General features: G+C 41.5%; 1 protein-coding gene across 2 annotated transcripts in view; it reads left to right on the top strand.

The window, feature by feature from the left end:
- The window catches only part of plxnb2b (plexin b2b), a 135,859-nt gene extending 116,202 nt beyond the window's left edge, over window positions 1-19,657 (top strand). For both annotated transcript variants that reach the window (XM_037106996.1, XM_037106997.1), the window contains exons 25-37: window positions 1,365-1,546; window positions 4,732-4,798; window positions 5,126-5,272; window positions 6,537-6,693; window positions 7,554-7,654; window positions 10,203-10,287; window positions 10,722-10,873; window positions 11,108-11,268; window positions 13,854-14,001; window positions 14,196-14,260; window positions 14,370-14,445; window positions 15,956-16,030; window positions 16,594-19,657. In XM_037106996.1, coding sequence (XP_036962891.1) covers window positions 1,365-1,546; window positions 4,732-4,798; window positions 5,126-5,272; window positions 6,537-6,693; window positions 7,554-7,654; window positions 10,203-10,287; window positions 10,722-10,873; window positions 11,108-11,268; window positions 13,854-14,001; window positions 14,196-14,260; window positions 14,370-14,445; window positions 15,956-16,030; window positions 16,594-16,698 — 1,521 coding nt within the window. In that variant the 3' untranslated portion in view covers window positions 16,699-19,657. The remainder of the gene's footprint in view (window positions 1-1,364; window positions 1,547-4,731; window positions 4,799-5,125; window positions 5,273-6,536; window positions 6,694-7,553; window positions 7,655-10,202; window positions 10,288-10,721; window positions 10,874-11,107; window positions 11,269-13,853; window positions 14,002-14,195; window positions 14,261-14,369; window positions 14,446-15,955; window positions 16,031-16,593) is intronic.
- Window positions 19,658-21,258: the final 1,601 nt, after the last annotated feature.

Here is a 21,258-nt window from a genome sequence, read left to right as displayed (position 1 = left end):
GGTTCTGTCACAGTCACCCCACCCTCCTATCACTTGTTTCTGCATGTAAGTTCTGTGAGAAGGTAGCATCACAATGTCACTCATAAGAAATTACTTTAAGCGATGGTGACAGTTTTATGATGCTGGAATGACTGGAGAGACGCTCCCCCTTGTAGAAATTCAATCTACGTCTGGAACTCGATATGGGACTGAATGTTAGCAAGTTAGACAGATTTTTCAGGACACTCTTTGAGGATATTCACAGTCACCTCAATGAGGGAAATTCACCACAATCAACTTATCCTGTTTTTTGGGTTTGTTTTTTTCCGCTATCTGCAATAAAATTACATATTGTCCCATCCCAAGTCTCAACACTTATTAGATAGACTGAAGTTGCATGCAGAGCTTTATACTCTCCGCAGGGTGACTGGTCTGACATTCCCACCAGCCTCAGCTGTACCTTGTCTTTAGTGTTACGTGCGAACATGCTCAACCAAATGATGAACATCATGTACATCATCATGTGTGTTAGTACTGTGACATTAACATTGAGCTCGAAGAGAGCATTTTGTTTTCTGTTTTCATTCAGTCTAAGTGATAAGTGACAACTAACTGTAACTCATAATAGCATACAGTGTATTGCAGATACATAAATCATAAGCCAGGCGGGATTTTATTTTTAACAAACTCCCCTCAGCTCATCAAATTAGTGAAGCGATACTGAACCACGTCCTTGAGCAAGTGCGGGGACTTTTCTCTCATTTGGAGCAACTCAGAAATAGAAAATACAGTTGTAGCAAAGCTAAAGTAGCCTAGTTCATTATGCAACAATGTGTCTCTTTAATGTGTTTCAACAGGCTCAATTAAGTCACTTAGATTAACTTTTATCAAACAAAGTGTTAAATTACCTGCCAAAAAACCTTGGTGCAAACTCACTTTCATCTCCATTAGCTGTTAAAAAAATTCTGCCTTAATCAAAGTCAGTGTAATGGGAGGTCCTGCATGTCTATCCTAAATTGGGGCTCTCTCCCCTTGATTTAAGGATTTTTGTAATGTTTAATTTAGTGGAGAACAGTGTTTGGAAGTGAGAAGCAGAAGACATAGAGGGAGACGTGTGAAGATTCCTAATAATCCAATATTGCTGGCAGAGAAACAGCCTCTGAGGTGTTAACTGCAAATGTGTGGGTGATTCCTCTTCCACTAATTGGTATCTTTTTTAAGCCTGTGTTTTACAGCGCAGAATTTAATTTACCTTGATAATTACTGTTTTCACGAAATTAAGTCTTTTGATTATTTAAAGGTATATTATGTCAGGTTTGCCTGTACATGTGCAGGCTTCATCGGGACGATTAATTAAGCTTTCGTCTGAATTCTTGTGTGTGTAGTTCATCCGCACTCTGGAGCACAGTCATGACTTCAACGCCAGAGCCAAGGTGTACTTTGCCTCCCTGCTGACAGTGGCTCTGCATGGGAAACTGGAATACTACACCGACATCATGAGAACACTGCTGCTGGAGCTGATGGGGGACTACGTCCACAGCAAGAACCCCAAACTCATGCTGCGCAGGTGAGTGAGGAGAAACTCGGTGCTGCTGCTCAGCGGATACTGGTGCAGTCCGATACGATGCCAAAACACAAGTACCAAGTTTGATATCTAAGAAGTTCTGTGCTGCCAAGATTTAATTGCAGCTGCATCACTTTGATGCTTTTTTTAGCTCTGCTAGCAGAATAGTTCTAAAGACAATTTTGGTCTGTAAGCCGGTCGATAACTGTGAATTATATCAGTTGCATGGGTTGCATTGAAATGTTGTATACACATTGATCATCTCCACAGGACTTCCCTGATTTTACACTTCGGGCCGGACGAAGTTTTCACTTGCGCAGGGGAATATTTCAGCATCTAAAGGATTCATTTGCACAACATTTTGTGCAGACATTCCTGGTTCCAAGATGTAAATTTCCAGTGCCGGTTCAGACCAAATGTGAAGAATATCTGCCTCAGATGACAGGCAAACTACTTTTAAAATGCTTGTCCCTCGAATGGAGCTCAGATCAATCAGAGCTATGCTGTGCTGGGACGTATTTCCAAAACTTACCAGGTAGTCTTACTTTCTAGCTCACTTACCTCCTCAGCAGCTCCCTAGCTGTCCGGTCTTGGTACAAGTAGATCATGATTAGTGATTATTATCCTGTCCTCAATTGTTGTCCATGACTGTCCGGACATCAGCGACATGAGCGTTGTGATGTCAATGTGAGGGTCAACGTCTATAGGCTGTCACGACACAGTTTCACGCTTGGTTTCGACGCCTTCCACTCACACAAATGCGAAATTTCGTGTCAAGGGAAAAGTTGCGTCATGTGCGTCTAATTGCCTCTGCGCCTGGAATAGCCATGGCCAGGAGCATAATGTTTTAGGTTTGCCTGTTTCTCCATCTTTCCAACCGTCCCATTCCTGTTGACATGATTTCTCAAGAATCTTTTGATGGAATTTCTTTAATTTGGCATAAAGATCCACTCAAGGAAGAACAGTTAATATTTTAGTGTTTTAAGGTCACTGTGACCTAAAAAATAAAACGTTGGCTGTTACTCAACAATATAATGATTATAACAAAATTATACACAAATGTTTAATAGGATGCACTGATGACATTTTATATCCACACGGTCAAAGGCCAGCTTCACTGTGACATCTTAATATTTTGCAAAAACTCTTCTGGTCATTATTGAACACCGTCCCTCAGACATAACAGCTTGACTGGTGCACTGAGGGATAAAATCACAGGGGGTAATTCTAATCAGTCTGAGTCAAACATCCCGTCAGCTGTTGCATGGATTGCCATGACATTTTCCAAAGTCATTCATATCCTGCTCAGCATCAATTTTAAGGGCTTTGTTTCCCTAAACCTTTCATCCAGCACCATCATTAGGTCAAAATGTACTTCTCAAACACCAGTCACCTGCAAAACTAATGACATTCACATCAGCCTCTGCTATAGTTTGTGTATTTAGTAAAAAAAAAAAAAAAAATGGCATAACCACTGTAAGCATGTTTAAAACGCTGATATCTCTGATATATCGAGCAGCTGGCATGGTTGTAGACTGTCTTGTTTGGCCCTGGAATTGTTAGATGTCCTCATTTCTGGGCTCTATAATCAGAGTCCCTCCATATCCAAACCCTGGCAGCAGTGTTTTTAACATTTTAGGAGGACTGGGATTCACTTCAAGATGCAGTGGACTGTTTCATTCTGTCTCATTCTGCCTTGTTTTCTGTTGACTACTGTAGTCCACTATCAAGAGCCAGACTGCTGCTTGATCTATTCCAGTCCCCCTCCTTCTGCTTCTCCTTCTGTTTTTTCCTCCCTTGATTCCAAGCAAAAAGTGCTGGATGATTCTTCTATTGCTGTTCTCTTTCATCTTCTTCTTCATCTTCTTATCCTATAGATGTTTACAAAAGGGCTGTGGTATAAAATTACTCAATGGTGTTTTTGATTGTTGTTGATACACAACACAAATAATTGTTGGCTTTCGGCTAGTTGCTTTTCCAATGTAATCCTGCATTAGGATGATTTTTCAGTGAACATCACTAATAAAAAAGGACATCTATTCTAATGTTGGCCTGGTGTCACTCCTGACCAGAATCAACTGACCTGTAATCATCTTATATGACCCAAATTCCCCTTTTCCCCTAGAGCAGGGATCAATGAAATAAAAAAAATGTGTTGAGCATGAATTTATAGGTCATTATTGTTTATTGATAAATTATCCAGTATTTTTAGGAACTTGCCAAGCAATGTGAATGCTTTCATCTCATATTATCTGATACGAATTGCTCAATTGTTTCTCTTTTGGCAACATTTCACATTTGTTGTCTAGTATTAGAGCCTGTAAACATCCAGCTGACTAATCTGAGTAAACAGCCGTCTAAGCAGAGGCTCTAATTTTAGCGGCCTTTGTTCTTTGTCGCTGCCTTCGCTGTAATGATCCCGTCAAGGTCAAATCATCCACTGACGGCCCCCTCCATAGGACCCACTTGTCTGACAGTACAGTTGCTCATCACTGCTAGGAGGGGGGTTATATGATCTCGACTGTCTGCTGTGGCTGGGCACGCTGTGACTGGCTGTTATGCAAGTACACATCTTAATTATCCCCCAATGGAGTGGCTCATTATGCTGATTAGGCCATTGTGCCAACACAGGCCCCGTTATATACAAGATATCTAATTAGGCATGCTAGCAGCTAACAATGGGCGCCACCAGTGGATATCTGACATTAGAATGGGCAATCCGTCAAGTGACCATTGACATGAGTTTTGAATTAAAATAGTGTGACATTGTCAAGCTGTGCAGAAATTTCGCTTGTTGACATTTCGTAGATGCCATTTTAAAAAAAGTAGTTTCACTTTTTTCAAGCCGGTGCAATGAAAATAGTGATTAAATAAGTATCACCCGTCATTCAACTTTTACTGAGTGCAAAGACTTTATAAAATATCACAAAATAGTTTAAGACAAAGACAGTTCTCAGCTGTTTCAACAGCCCTCTGCTCAGTGTTCACACACCTTGATCAAGATAACATCCATTATGGGCGAAAAGTGATTCTCAATGCGTCTTACTTTAAAGATTCAGAAGTGGCATATGAAAATATTAAACTTACATTTTTCTTGGATTTCCTCATCAAATGTAAGATGTGGAATACTTGGCACACAACATTATTACACCAAAAGAATTCATTATTTGTATAATGTGTTTTTCCAGGTCAGAGACAGTGGTGGAAAGAATGCTGTGCAACTGGATGTCCATATGCCTTTACCAGTTTTTGAAGGTAACATTTTGGTTCATTAAAAATGTATGACATCCAATACTGTATGATTTTTTTTAAACTTTAAATGACAGGGAGCATTGACATTCTAATTTGTCTAATTACTTCATTATTGATATGTATAATCGCTGATAGAAAATGCGGGAAATGACATGGTTACAGCATTTAACTATGGGGCGGGCTCATGGATTTCTCTGTTTCTTTCATTAGTACTCGGTATTGATAATGTGCGTTTATCTGTCTTCTATACTGCTAATCACAACAATTAGCTTCTTGACAACATCTGAAACAAACAACTTCTAAAAAGGTTTGTGTGTGTGTGTCCACCAGGACTCTGCAGGCGAGCCCTTGTACAAACTGTTCCGAGCCATCAAGCACCAGATCGAGAAAGGACCTGTGGACGCCAGAGTGAAGAAAGCCAAGTACACCCTCAACGACACAGGCCTGTTGGGCGACGATGTAGAGTACTCCGTCCTGGTGAGATTGATGGACATACACACACACACCTCTCTCTCTCTCTCTCTCTCTCTCTCTCTCTCTCTCTCTCTCTCTCTCTCTCTCTCTCTCTCTCACGTTCACACTCACACACACTCTCACACATAAAATATCCACACGCAAATGCAAACTCAGAAACTCAAAGTCACAAAAACTGCACCACACTGCTTTGAGATTGCATGGTGTTTTGTGCCTGGCGAGCAACACAAACATGCACGCACGCACGCACACACACAGACACACACTCACACGATGCAGTTGCCATGGTAACCACCAAAAACCCCACAGGCGACTGCCCGCTTTTGTGTGACATCCATTTTCAGTGTCAGTGTTCTCTGCTCAGAAACGACACGGGCGACACATTCCAATATAGCAGTGGAAATGCACGGCTTGGGCAAAAGTATCTACAAGTAGATACAAGTATAGAGTACAAGCCACCTCCACAAACCCCCCTCAACCTTCCAACCAGCAGCTGCTCTTTAACCATCGGGGCAGTTTTTTCGGGAGTCAGGAAAAAGCCGGTGTGTCTCGCTTTGGTATCGTGTTTCAATAATGGAAGCTAATGTGAACACAGCTGTTTTCTGTTAAAGTCAGCACAAATAAAAAGACCCCTGGGTAATGGCGTTGTCGAGGACAATTATCAAATTAGCCTGAATTACACGTCTACCGCCATGATGGATCGCCTTCTGTGATTGAATTACAGAGGGAGAGAAAAAATGCATTGAGCTAGATTTCACAGGCAGACTCAGTGTTTCCTATTGGCTTTAATTCACAGCGAACTCTTCCCACTCACCTGAAATGCAGACGGGCTTGTGGATGTCGAGACTGTGACCGGATTGCTTTCCCCCACTGCCTCAATCTGTCGTGTGGTCAGTTAGTTATATCTGACAGAGTGACTGAGTGTGGGAGGTGACGTGGGTCAGAGTTTGCTCCCACTGAGCCTTGGTCATTAGCTGGCCAAGGTGACAGGAGTCCTTTCAGGTGTCACCGGGGTGTGTGTGTGTGTGTGTGTGTGTATCTATGTGTGCGCTTATAGAAACCTGGTTGCCATGACGACGACATCCCGACAGAGCGTGCGGGTGTGTGTTTGTGGGTGGCTGGCTGGCTGTGTGCTCTGGCCATGTTTGAATATTTCTGCATATTTCTCATCTGTGTGCGTAGGTGCGCGTGTTTCAGCACACACGCCATAACCACGTGGGCTTACTGTGGGTGTGATTATCTGTGTGTGTGTGTGTTTGTGTGCCAGACCCTGCAAGTGCTGGTGCAGAGCGAGGGTCCAGATGTGACGTCCGTCAAGGTGCTGAACTGTGACACCATCTCGCAGGTGAAGGAGAAGATCATAGAGCAGGTGTACAGGAACCTGCCGTACTCCCAGCGGCCGAAGGTCGACAGTGTCACACTGGGTGAGTAAATGAGGGCCACCGGAGAGTCGGATGAGCCGGAGCAGAAAACATCAAATAACGATGAATAATGGAAAAGTTACATCGAGAAGCGGGGATGTCAAAATGTAGAGGCTATTTCTGTCTTGACTGAAATGCATTTTTAATTAAATCAGAATGCATTTATCCAAATAGGCAATCATTTATTTAGTTTTAATGTCATTAATATATATATTTGAAGCCGATCTCTTTCTGTCTCGGCTTGTGGAATGAAAAAAGCTCATTCAGTTACTCAGTGTCAGCAACATGAAGAAATCCTTCATCCCTAAACAAACTTTTACTCTCTACCGTAGTGAGAAACCTTGGGGAACACACTTGAAAGGCTACAGCTCTATAGAAATTCTCCAACATCAAAGCCGTCTTTTATTCCCACGCGTGCTGTAGATCTCACTCCTTGATACATTTTGGATACGCAGAGATCCGTCCTCTGAAATCTGAAAGATAACCCTCTTATTATTTGCCGGTACTTGTAAATGAATCATATGGCACAGATGGTGTTGAGCTCAGGTCTGCAGTGGTGTCAGATGTTTCTAAAGTGGAAAACATTGGGCTGCAAATCACAGTTCAGAATTAGGTATAAATTATTCAGTACATAACGAGCTGTCACTTCTTCACCTGCAATTAACTCAAGTTTGTCAGTAAATCCAAGGAGAGAGCCAGTTAGACAGACAGACGGGTAGCTAGTTGTTATTTAAGACCACATTTTTAACAGGACGACACCAGACTAATAGTGATCCATAATGAAATACATTTAATTGATACCAAAAAAGAAATCTAACAAATACATGCTTGATAATGACTCCCTGTTCCTGCCATCCCAACAGAGTGGCGCCCGGGCTCAACAGGGCAGATCTTGTCGGATCTGGACTTGACTTCCCAGAAAGAGGGCAGGTGGAAACGCATCAACACCCTGGCACACTACAACGTGAGTACTGACAAAACTGAAGAAACTTGTACACAAAAAAATAGTAGTACAAATGGGAGACTGAAAATAGCATGGGATGTGAGGAGGCTGTGGAGAGGTAAATAGCTGTATGTGGGCGTGTGGATGTGTTGCCCATTTTCACGCTGTTTCAGTCACAGAAGTGTGAAAACGTAGTGCACGAAAACTGTGTTTGCTGTAGATCAGCAGACTTCATGTCATTCTTTTGTTGGCTTATCACCACAATACTGTTAAAGATTTGATTTACTAGTAGCCAATAGTCAAATCAGTGTGCACATGAGTAAATGTGTCAGAAACTTGTTTTTTTTTTTCTGATTTGCTTGTTGATAAGAACATCTCCTCATTCGTCTGGCAGTACACTTTTAATTTGCTTATTATGGCAGCAATAAATGAGATGCTGACTACAAAATTTGATTTCATCTGTTTGAGTCCAGATGAGGACCTTGGTTGCAAATCCCCCCTCCTCCCTCTCGCTCCTAATTTCTTGTCAGCTCTTGAAAGAAAAGTTTTTGGGTTGCGTCCATCAAATCTGAAGCGCCAGCCAGCTTCAAATTGGTTAGTGTAGCATGAAGACTGGAAACAGGGGAGAAACAGCTAGCTTGGCTCCTAATGAGCGGGGTGTGAGGTGCTGATGGGCCTATTTTCTCACTGTTGCATCTCTTTGTGCTAAGCTAATGACTGTAAACTTCATACTGAATGACCAGACACGAACGTGGTGAGCATCTTTCTGTTTGACTCGCTGTCGGAAAATGAAAGTTGAGAGTATCTCCACCAATTTTACACACTCATGTGTGTTTACAGATGTTGAAGAGTACCATATCTTGAAAGCATAAAGCCTCTTGTTGCTTGAGGAAGCTGCTTATAATCTGATGAATTGCCTTCAGTGATGTCACTCACTGTGGGTAGCTTAGGCTCAAGGTTTTGAGAAGCAGTCCAGTGGACGCAAACTGTTGGACTCATTATGGACAGTTTAAAAACAAAGGATTGATATCGAACACAGCAGAACCAGAAATATCGGCTCATTATTACCCATGATGCAACTCTGAGCGTCTCTAAGCTGGAGGAAATTTATCAAATGAATGCATTTCATGACTTCTCCTCAGGACCTGTTAACACACTTTCCTTGAACTTCAAAAATACATTCATAACATTCCTAAGTTTTAAATCTCTCAACATAACCATATAAATGATAATGCTAGCTGTATATTGTAAGGGGCCTCACCCCAGGGCAGAACTTCAAACCAAATAAAAATAGAACCCAAAATAAAGAGCAAACAACAAAACCTGTTTCTTCCAAATTTCATTTTTGTGACTGAATCTGTGACTGAAAATCTCTCCCGACATGACAGAGGCTGTATATCAATCCAGGAAATGTGTAACTTTCTAAGTATGACATAATCTAGGTAAAGATGTGATGTATAAGTTAACATATAACATGACATGTATAATGGACACTAATGACATTGGTGAGGCTGTTCCTTTAAGGCCTTAAAGTGCATCTTTATGGGCACATAATAAACCCACGTAAAAGGAAAAGCTCCATAAACCTGCTTTCCACTACCTGCACAGCACCAAACAGCAGACAGACGCAGTAAAAGACTAGTTGGTGAACATTGTGAAGCCTTTAGCAGCTAAAGAGTCAGATATTTCCCTCAGGAGTTAATGGAGACCAAAAAAAAGTGATGATTGGACCAGAAACACGACTAACAATTAATGATATTGTTGTTCTGGAGCTCTGGATGTGTAATCAAGCAACCGTTTGGAGACAAGTATGCTATATCAACTTAAAAGGTGATGATATTCTTCTTCACAATCTGTTTCCACTGCCCCTTAATGACCAATACATCTGTAATTTACAGGTTTATTAAGCACTCTGGAAGCTGATGGGGCATTTATAACATAAATCTGTTTATACAGAGGTAAAACCTGTCCATAAATTCAGCACGCAAGAAAGCACTGTTTAGTTGTTTCCCTTCACTGTTTGCCTTCATCCTTTGAGCAACATGCCAACAATTTGTTATTTCTCATCGCCAGGCAGCACAAGTGCCTGGTCTAGGTTTGCTCTTGTCAGCTCTCAATGGCGACAGAAAGCCACTAAATCTTCCTGGCACAGTATTGATCCTCGGAAAATAAAGGTCACTCACAAATATCCCCTACTTGTCCTTCTTTTGGCCACTGCAATCCCCCTCTTTCAGAGGTGCTCCTCTTCTTTTCATCCTCCCCGTAGATGTTTTGCAGTTGCTCTCAGAGGTTAGCCTCGGTGCCATAGATTCATCGGCTGAGGCAAAGAAGTGCTAATCACAGTATTTGTTGGGGCAATAAAGGGTCGACACCAACGAAAATGGCCTGTAAATACCCCAATAAAGACCCACTGTTGCTGTCCACTCAATCACATTGATTACAAATTAGTTCTGGAGCACTAAATGAGACTGCTGACCTCAGTCGCAGCACCAATTAACTCCAAGGTGTGTGAAGCAAGTATGTATTGTCGTGCTTTCTGTCTAACAAAAGACTTTCATGTGCATTGCAGGTGCGAGATAACGCCACATTAGTCTTGTCCAGAGTGCTTCATACTCATCAGAACTATGACCAGAACCAGGAAAATCATGAAGAGCGTAAGTGTCTCTAAACATACACACACACACACACACACACACACACACACACACACACACTTGTTGAACCCAAAGAATAGATCAGGTGTATACTTGCGAATAAAATGCTCGTCTTTGTTTCCCTCCCCGCAGGGCTTTTGTCAACATCCCAGCTCTAATTTATCATGCTAATTCATCCTGTGTTATGTTTGGCACACTTGAAGATTTTGCCGGAAAAAAAAAACATGTGCTTTTATCTTCTGGCTTTTTTTATGTGCATTTCAAAATAGATGATTGTTTAGCATTTCTACTTGGATATTCTCTCTGCATTCAAATTGAGGTTGACACCCTCCCCTTTTCATTGTCTGAATATGTTCAGAGAGAGTGTACATGAATAAATGAGGAGGCGAATTATTAGAGGAAAGTTTAAAAGTGTTGTTTTTCTCCCCCGACAGGGAATGCTCTGTTGGAGGATGACAAGGTGTTTCACTTGGTGAGGCCGGCAGACGAACTGGATGAGATCAAATCTAAACGAGGGAGCATAAAGGACAAGTCGATGACCAAAGCCATTACAGAGATCTATTTAACACGACTCCTTTCTGTCAAGGTACAGACGCAGAATTATCTTGTCATTTTTTGCTTTTCCAGACACGGTATGAGTTGAAATCCAACTTTGATTGATGGCTTCTAGGTTTTGTCAGAAAATGCTTGAAATACTCTCAGAAAAGTCTGAATATCTTCACTGGCAAAAACGTACAAATAGCTGTGTCTGAGGGGTTTGATATTTCTGTCTCTGCTCTCCGTCTCTGCGCTGTCTCACATTATTTGTGGCCCCTTTCAGGGAACGCTGCAGCAGTTTGTGGATGACTTCTTCCGCAGCGTGCTGTGCTCCGGGGCAGTGGTGCCACCGGCTGTCAAATATTTCTTTGACTTCCTGGATGAGCAAGCGCTGAAACACAATAATGTGGATGAAGAGACCATCCATATCTGGAAGACTAATAGGTAAGTGTACTGCATGCCTGCATACACTTTTTTTTTTTTTTAATCAAATATTACATTTTCACTCTAGTCTTTGTTGGTAAAAGATGTGTTGCCTTCAATGATGATAAGAAAACATTTGGGGGAAATGTATTCACATTATTTTTGTAATTATTTGCAGCTCCGCTCCGACGTCTTCATTTTGAGCGTCATAGAATGTTCACTTTTCCCATTTTATCTTCCATTTTTGCCTAATGCAGTCTCAAGATATGTGTCAGACGTTTCATTAATATGATTTATCTAACGATCATTAGGACTCGGCCCTTTGTGAGGCCACTACCTTGCCACAATTTCCTGAAATAGCTTCTTACTTGCAATAACAGTATTTTAACCAAATATGTTGCTTGTCATTACAGTTTCTTCAGAGAAATAAAGTACTATACAACTCATAACAATTTACCAATCTCTAAAACCAAATTACTTTAGGTAAATTCCAACAGATATGAGAGAGATCTACGCCAAATAGTCGGCTATCTAAGTGCTTCCTTCTCATTTTTGGCGTAATAAAGAAACGGATCAGATTTTCCCAAGTAAAATTCCCCCTAAAGTCTGTGAATTGGTGGATTTATGGTGTATTACCCAAATACTTTTCCAACCGTTGTCTGGAATCTCAATTATAGCCGCTCTTTCCAATTTCTCTTTTGAAATATTGGATAATTTTACCTCTTTGTCCCTCTCACAGTTATTAAAATAAAATCTTCTGAGAAGTTAAGTGGGGAAATATTTCTTTTGTGGAAGTTCTAACGACTCAGATGTCTGCTCAAGCTTATCGAATGTTCGTCATGTAAAATCTTTAAAGGAGATATATTATTCTTCTTTTCAGGTTTTATTTGGGGTTTTCCATGAGAATCGGTTTACATGCTTTGATTCCCTGAGGCACTTTAGCTCCTGTCTCTTTATGGTCCTGCCTCCTGAATACCTAGTCTGCTCTGGTTGGTCAGCTCACACACGCCTGAGCTGGCCCCAGTTACAACAACAAAGCCACTTAGCTAAATTCATTCTTTAGTGCCAAACTAGCCACAAGTCATTAATTATGTAAATCTAGACGTAGTGTGATGTCACAAAGTTTTAAAGGTGAGACTACTGACGAGGTGTTTCAGTAGCAGTGTTTGCTGTGAGAGAGAGGAGCTTCTGCCAGTGCAGACTTTGACCTTTTAAACTTTTAATCTGAAAACTAATAGCTAAACCTATCAAATGTATGTGGAGGAGTAAGAAGTACAATATTTCAAGTACAAAGTAGCACTTGGAAACAGATTACATGGAAACACTCCAGTGAAGTCCTTAAAATGTGTTCTTAAGTGCAATATTTGAGTAAATGTACTACTTTCCCCCACTGACTGCAAATCTCCCCTAGCACACACACAGACCGCCTGAGCCTGAAAACAAATCCCGTCGTCTGAGATACATTAACTCTCCAAGAAATAAAACGTACTTATCCAAGAAAGAGCTGAATACAAATGCACAATTCCAGCTCACTTAGTTTGCATTCGCAATCCCCCTGCTCCCATGTGACATTTAAGTGCATAAATTAGTGTCACGTCGGCTAAGGCTCAAGCATACAAGACGACGTGTTGCATGTAGATGCCAGTGATTGACGTAAGGCTGGCAAGAGAGCACCCACACAAGGACAGAAGATGAGCGATTTAATTACTTACTACACTCCACACCACGTTCTGCATCCACCCGTTCTGTTTATCAAATCAACTGAGGGCCATGTATTAAATATGAATGTGTGTATGAGGCACAACAACAAACAAACATGGTAATTACGTCCCAAGCTAATTTAATTCTGTGATTATAGCAACATTGCTATTTTTATGCTTCCATTGTATTCTCACTGCAGCCTTCCCCGGAGATATTGCCAAACCAGTATGAATTTTACACGGTGCGCGTTCCGTGTCTCAGATGGCGGAGCATTCACAGCGAACAGGGAGGGATGTTTTTTTTTTTTTGGGAAAACTACTGTATTTTTTATTTTTTTTTCTTTTGAATTCACAAGCTGACACAAGGTTGAAAAGAAGTGTATGTAGCGTGTGTTGTCCTGTTCAGAAGGGAAATTATCGAGAGCACTCGAGCTCTGCATTATGTAGTCGGCACTTTCGATTGTTAGGCTGCGCGGGAACTTGAAAAGGTCAAGGTTTAGGTGTTACTTTAGCCTTTCTCATCACTGTTGGTTAGAGAGGCATGCCAACGGGTGCCTGGCATCTTTTATTAATAAGAAAAGAAGTCTTCCGGGTACTCTTTTCTCTTTTTCATTTAATTTTCTCTTGAACAGCAATCCAAGAGTGATTCTCAGAGAAGTTGGTATCCTATGAAACAGTGATATTAAGTGATGAGAAAGACGAGAAAGGCTTCTCTCCATCTCTGTTATTATCATGTACAGCACTCAATTGTGCCTCAGGCAATTGCTCTCACACATGAAATGCCTCCCTGACTCGAACAAATTCATCGATGCATCATGGTTGATGAGATTTTTCTCCCATTCTGCTGCAATAATAATGATAACAACCTCGATGATAGACTGCTTTCTTGCCCTTTTCCCCGCGCAGCCTTCCTCTGCGGTTCTGGGTAAACATCCTCAAGAATCCCCACTTCATCTTCGATGTCCACGTGTCTGAAGTGGTGGACGCCTCGCTCTCTGTCATCGCTCAGACCTTCATGGACGCCTGCACCAAGAGCGAGCACAAACTCAGCCGGGTGAGTGGAAGTGGGAAGGTGGAGGAGGAGGAAAGAGGTGAAGGGGCAATGGGGGAAGATGGGAGACGAGACAAAGACAATCAGACCAAAGTGGTTTACATGAGAAATAAAAAGGAGTGACAAGTAGGAATGTCATACGTCAATCACTCTGGAGTGCCATTGTTTTCACCGTTGTGTCCACTTTTTGTCTCCAGGACTCTCCAAGTAACAAACTACTCTATGCAAAGGAGATCTCCACCTATAAGAAGATGGTGGACGAGTAAGTCCTCTCAGCCAATATTCTTTGTTCTGTTGAATATACTTTTAGATTGTCAAGATTACATCACAACCTCTTCCCTCCTCTGTGTGTGTCTGTCTTTTGTGTGTAGTTACTACAAGGGCATCAGGCAGATGGTGCCCGTCAGTGACCAGGACATGAACACTCATCTGGCAGAAGTGTCACGGGTAAGAGGCACAGCTGGCATTTCCTCTCCCACTTTGCTCTTTAAGTTAAAATCCTTGAAGATGTCAGCCCTTGCGGATCTTTCTGACATCGGTGTCTAACAGCACTTGAGGTCTAATGCCACCGCACACAGCTCCCGGAGCTTTTCACTTTATTTGGTTACAAATACAATTAGTGTATCTGTTTAAAATACAAACCAAACGAACTTCTTTTTGATTAAAAAGTCTGTCAAAATACATCCCCTTTTTTTCCTTATACTGAGCTTCCCACATAACTACAGGGCACAGTAACAGCAGTTGTTAACCTTGCTGAGGAGGTGGAGGCGTGAAGCCTGTTGCAAGCAAATCTGCATTTAACAGCTCGCTGAGTGAGTCTGCATTCACCTGTGTAGATGCACATTTTTAATTTGAGTGTAAAAGAGCTCGCTTTAGTTGCTGAGGTGGAAAAGCTGATGTGTCGATAAAAGCACAATGCTACAAAATGCGATAGAGACACACTAAGCAAGAAAATGATGACGCGCACAAAGCATCTGACTCTGATGTTCTGTGAAGTTTCTTCTGCTCTGAAGACACGAAAAAACAGCAGCAGAGATAACACCAGATTTCGTGGAGCAATGAGCATAGTCTATTATTTATGTCATCCTGTTTCACCTTTTTCCTCTGTAGTGTTTTTAGTGGCTCCCAACAGGAGAAAAAGCTCCACCAGCTGTTTATCTTGATGAACCAACTCCTATGTACAGCAGTTATTAAAAGTAGTTCCTAAAATGGCTTTTTTATTGCTGATTTTCTGGAAAATTTGTTAAAATGTTAAAACCAAACCAATTGGTTATTGTTGTTTCAGTACTTCCTGCAACATGGAGGTCAGCGCTAACCATTGTTGTACAAGCGAAAAGACCTTCCTGAGTGAAAGGACAGATATCATTTAGAAAATGATAGTCTTTTTTGCAAGAAATGTACTTAGTTTAAAAAGTACACATAAAAATGAAATTACACATATTCACATGGATAGTTATTTAGGTCAACCAATTATCTGCCAGATCAATTATCACATCAAATATTCAGAATTTTTCAGATTAAATGAATTGCCGATAAAATAAAAAGTAGAGTAACTAGTAACTACATGTATTAAATATGGGTGGAGTGAAAGTACCTCAAAATTGTACTTGCTGCATTTTCTGTGACCACTTCACAGTAAAAGTCGTCTCAAATTTTCCACGTCAGTGTCGTTTAATGTAAACCAGCTGGAGTTGGAAATTCCAGGTATTGTGATGTCCAGCTTACGTTAGCGGTAAGTTCGGGAACGGCACACTCCACCGCTAGCAATCAAAACTACTGCATCTCGAGAGAATTGTTGAATTGAAATACACTGAATGGCTATTGCTGAAACAAACTGTTTGTATTTGATGAAAAGCTCATGTGTTATAACTTTAATGGACTGCTCATTCAGCTCTGCACTTTTATTGTTTGGTTACATTCTCTCTTTAACCTTTAAATTGTTCTTTACCTTCTCCAGTCTCACACAGACAAACTGAACACACAAGTGGCTCTCCATCAGCTTTACCAGTACGCCAGCAAATACTATGATGGGGTAAGAGGCCCTTCTCTTTCCTATCGCACCCAAAGGAGGCTATTCCACTGAATGCACTACTGCCCACTATATTATTGCCTTTCCTTTTTTCTCTCTTGACTCTCGATATGCCAGAAGAGTGATTGTATGAAATTTTAATTGAAAGCATTTCTGTGGGATGTGAATTGGAAAATTGCTCTGGGAATTGATTTTTTAAGCGTCCATTGTGCATTGCAACATGAGGTCACGAAAGGGGATAAACAAAACCTAATGAACAAGTTGGATAAACAAATGGGGCTGTCAGTCTCCCCTAAGTGGGGCTCACAAACAATAACAGCTCATATGACGTGACTGTTGATGTCGAAGTAACACCACCCTCTCCTCCCACTCTCCGCCCCCTTCTTTTTAAATGCCTCTTTGTCCTGTGCTCGTTCTCTACCCATCTCTACTGTCCTTGGTTCCTCTTTTTTTTTTTTCACCTCTCCTGCCACATTCGTCCTCTTTTCTCTCTTCATCTATTATTTTTTGACTTCTTATACCTTCTCCGCCATTAATGTCCTTCTCGCCTTGCGTCCCTCTTTCAGATCATCTTATCCCTGGAAGAGGACCCAGCTGCCCAGAGTAAACAGCTGACCCTGCGGCTCCAGCAGATAGCAGCCGCCCTGGAAAACAAAGTGACTGATCTCTAACCCACCGAGAGGAGGGAGGGTGGGAGGGAGGGGAATGGTAGGATACTGCCAGTGACTACAGGGGCTTATTTCTTCTTTTAGAGAATAAGACATGGAAATGAGGAAAGAGGAGAAGGGATTCATGTGGAGGTATGTGCTGTAAACTTGACCCTGGGACAGTTTTTCTGTGCTGTGGCGTAACAGGGACTAATGAAATGCAGATAGAGAGCAAAAAGGGGAAGAAAATGATGGGTGACACTGTCATAGGTACGCCTTAAAGCTCACTTGCCAAACCATAAAGGTCTGCGCGCTCACTCATGCTTCACTGAATATTGCGCCCACAATGCAGTGCGGTCGACCTCTCTCTGAGAATTAAGCCCCTCTGTGGAGCACTGGCACAGGAGATAATCAGATGTTCAATTTCTTTCTGTGTAGAAAAAGGTTTTAAGAATTGTATTATATATTTTTTTTATCGTGCAGTCTTTATGCGGAAAGCTTTATAAGGAAAAAAAATTATCTTTTTAAATGGATCACCTTATGGTGCGGATAGTGTTTTTATTAGCCTGTGTGTGCGTAGATGTCTGTGCGAAGTGCAACATGTGAACAAGAGCGTGCGTTGCTGAACTTGAGTGTGTGGGAATGTGTGGGAATGTGTGGGAATGTGTGTGCACACACAGGATGCCTACTGTCAGGCGTGAGGGCGAAGAGACGCCTGCTTTCTGTCATTTTAATCCCCCATACCCAGTGACACACTGGAGCCTGCGCTCTCACCGAGCTCTTTGACAGAAACCAAAGGGTCCTCACAAGGACACCGGTTAATCTAGCAATGTTCAGGCTCAAACGAATGGCGGGTCACCAGTAGTTCCAGATATATTTGAGTTACATTCTTTTGCTTTTTGACTCAGATTTACTTCAAGCTGGATTGCCATTTGTGCTAGTGGAAGTCGATATTAGCACAGTCTGTCTCCCTTTATTGTACAGTGCCATGATACATTCCACTTCAACTAAAGCACAGAAGGACATTTCAAAAGTTTTTAAAACACATTTCAGTTAATGACTGTTCCAAGATATTTTTCTTTACGGCAAAACTTTTTTTTGTGTGTGTGTGTGTGTGTGTGTGTCAGCAAGACGCAACTTTATTCTGCCATAGAGCCATGACTCTCACGCTAGCCCTGCAATAATGTCAGAATACCATGAGCCACAATAGACAGTCATATTAGCTTATTAAATGTATTCGCAAACAGTAGCAAATCAGCAATATGTTCGAGATTTCCAAATTGATTCACGCATCGTTAGTGTTCATGATTTTTAGTGCCATTTTCTTTTTTTTAGTATTACACATGTAATGTTCCAAATACTCATCGAGCATTCTGCCTATATAAAAAAGCTATGAAATAGCCTATTGCTGATGTTAATTACCTGCCAGAGATGCAGCTGGTACTTAAATTGTAAGTTTTGAAAGAATAACAGTGGTTTTATCCTTTGTATGATGTTGGTGAGGTCAGAATCAATCATGTACATAATTGTTATCGTAATTGAAATGTTGATATGTCAGTGTCAGAGCCGAGATGTCGACAGGGTAGGAAAGGGTTTGATGTTTCTTGGGCCATTAAACGCCACACCACGTTTCACCCCTGAATTATAGGTTTTTGCTGTTGACAGATGATTTAATTGTGCTCCCTGTATCTGATCATGGATGTGTGTAGTTGACGGAGCGTGACGAGCTCCAGAGACCCCAGAATGTTAACGATTCCTGCCTTGGCTAGGGAGAGGTTTGCACAGACCTCGAGCCTGCCTGCCTGCCTGCCTGCCTGCCGTCTCAGCATGGCACCCTGGCATCCCGACCAACAGCACTTGGCACTGCCCACTCAGCGCAGTGCAGAGTGGCACTCTGTATAATGGAATCAGCAGGGGAGGCTTTTGATCTTAATTGCATGCCGACTGCAGACTCCATCCTTGTCTCCGCTGTTGTTTACTGCTGACTCCTCTCTCACTGACAGAGTTGATGCAAGAAGCTTCTTTCAGAGCCTTTCTTTAACCAAAAATGTGCCTTATTAAATAGGATGATACATATATATTGTTTCTAAATTATTCTATTGGTAACCTAGGTGATCATAATGATGATAGTGCTATAGACACGGCAATGTATTTGGACTTGTGATATTACGTGTGCTGTCTCAAATGCTAGATTGCCCTGCTGCAGCCATTTGCGTGCCAATAGGCTGAAGACGTTTCAGTATGATTTCTTTTATGGTTGCAGTTTTGATGTGTGCATTTCCTTTGGGTGTCTGTGGTGTGTGCTTAGTAGGACTTTGGTGGCAAAGGCAAAAGGCCAAAACGAATAAATGTAAAACAGTGGCCAATGTGATATGGGTTTCCCTTGAAAATGTCTGGCATTTCTAAATTAGTCTGAAATCAAAAGGGTATCTGTATGTAGATTGAAATTAGCGCAAAATTGTTCCAACTGTGTTTTTTTTTTTTTCTTGCCCTGTGTTTCTAAGCTATTCCACAGTGTGTACGATAAATGACTATCTATACTCGACAAATGACCTTTCTTACTGCTGTGCAGTTATTATTTTTATTTCTTGTTTCCTATACCATATAAATCTTTGTAAAACATGTTGAAATACTGTATTCTAACTGTATAATCCTATGCATTGAGTCCTGGGACAAAAAAAAAACAAAAGAGAAAAAAAAAACAGTTTGTGCAGTTGTCGAGACTTTTTCCATTTTGAAACTTGTGAATGTGCTGTAATGATAAAAGAAACTGGGACACACCATTTTCAGTGCAGGACCATTAACGGAAGCCAACATTTTTTCCTCCCCATCCAAGGCAGCTCAGAAGATTCTCGATCTTGTACCTGATCTGGTTGTACTGGATGAACTTAATTTCACAAAGTTGTGTGTGGACGGAGCGGTTACCCACAGGTTTCATCATACACTCCTCCGTGAATAAACTCAGAGACGTATACGCCCTTCATATCTGCTGTGTTTCTTTCACTTCTACAATATTGATTTGCTTCAATAGAACACTCTGCTGCCATGCATATTGCATGAGTTATAATCACCTTGGGTGATAGAGCAACACTTGCCACAGGTAGCGGATTTCTTGTCGAGGTAAACTGAATCATTGCTGGAAGATTTAACACAGCTCATTACATTATCCTTAGACTGACAGAAGAGCTTACACACAGGCAGGAGCACTAGGTGGATTTTATGAAAATTATATCTTTCAAACCAACCAATCACATAACGAGGTCCAAATGTTTGAACGTGACAGTTTTCTTTTGATATTTGTGGATGTTATGACCCCAAACGACTTCCTTGATTGCGACAGCCCTCGCAATATAGCATACTCTGATTGTTGATACGCCCCCCCCCCCCCAAAATGCCACATCAGTTTCCTGTTGCACAGCTCAATACAGACTAGAAGCCAAGGTCTGGCATCATGAAACAAGTTGATAATGTAAATAGCCACACAGCTTATCTGTCATCGGCGGTGAAGGTTGAAAAATTGCTGCGAAAACATTAATTAAGCACTGACAGCTAAGAATGAAATTGGAAAAAAGAAAGATGAAAGGCAAAATTGCCTCATCTCACTGCCTAACAAACCCAGACGCAGGGGCACGGATATCAAAGACAGACCAGAGGCCTGCGCAGGCTGTCCTCTAACAGAGCAGATCACTGATGCAGCAACAGATAGAGCGACTTCAAGGGCGGCTGCCTAGGCAGGAATGATTACACTTGATGATCGCAAGCACTGCATCTTGTCCACTATCCTTGATCACTGCTCCACAATCAAAGTCCATACTACTACTACTACTTCTTGTTTCTATTAAGACGTACAGCTTGCATAACTGTGAGAGTCAAGATTATTTTCTTACAAAGCACTTATAAGATTTCTAGATAACCATGCCTTTCAATGTGTAGAAATAAATGGTACTGCACAGTGGAAAATAATAATTTTAAGTGAGCTCCTTTGCAGGGTTTCTGAAAGAAATTGGGTTAAAATCTGCATGCTGCTGGCTTCCGTTCTGCCCGGGATGCTCCTCACACAGCAGCAGCCAACCTCTCGTTCAGCAGGAGACAGTGGTGTTTACCAGCAGGTTTGGTTTTCACTTCCACATGTTTGAAACCTTCTAATGAGATTTGGCTTTGATTTCTTCCACCCTTAGGGGGTGAGGAGAAGGAGAACTTGGTGGAAAATAAAAACAATGATGGCATGGTGTCATTTTAAACAGTTGTTCTGATGAATAATTTAAAGCTTAACAACAACTGATTCTAGGGCTTTCTAGGCTTAGTGATCACCAGAGAGCAAATTAAAATACCCTGTCAGGGCTGCTGGCATTTTAACAGATTTAGAACTACATGATTTTAGAGTGGTTTGAATTTAAAATGGTGCGTACCGGAGCGACCCAGACTATATTGGCAGACTCTTAAATCAACAGCAGTCTCTCTTAATAGCGGATGAAAATGGGCTGGGAGGAGAGAGAGCCGGCCGACGTGTCTGAAGAAAACTGTGAGATTTGAAATTACAAGCCACAGATACAGAACTCCAAATATTAATGATAGAACATCCTG

The sequence above is a fragment of the Acanthopagrus latus genome, chromosome 8, assembly GCF_904848185.1.
Source record: "Acanthopagrus latus isolate v.2019 chromosome 8, fAcaLat1.1, whole genome shotgun sequence".
NCBI lineage: Eukaryota > Metazoa > Chordata > Actinopteri > Spariformes > Sparidae > Acanthopagrus > Acanthopagrus latus.
This window is presented reverse-complemented; position numbering and strand designations above follow the sequence as displayed.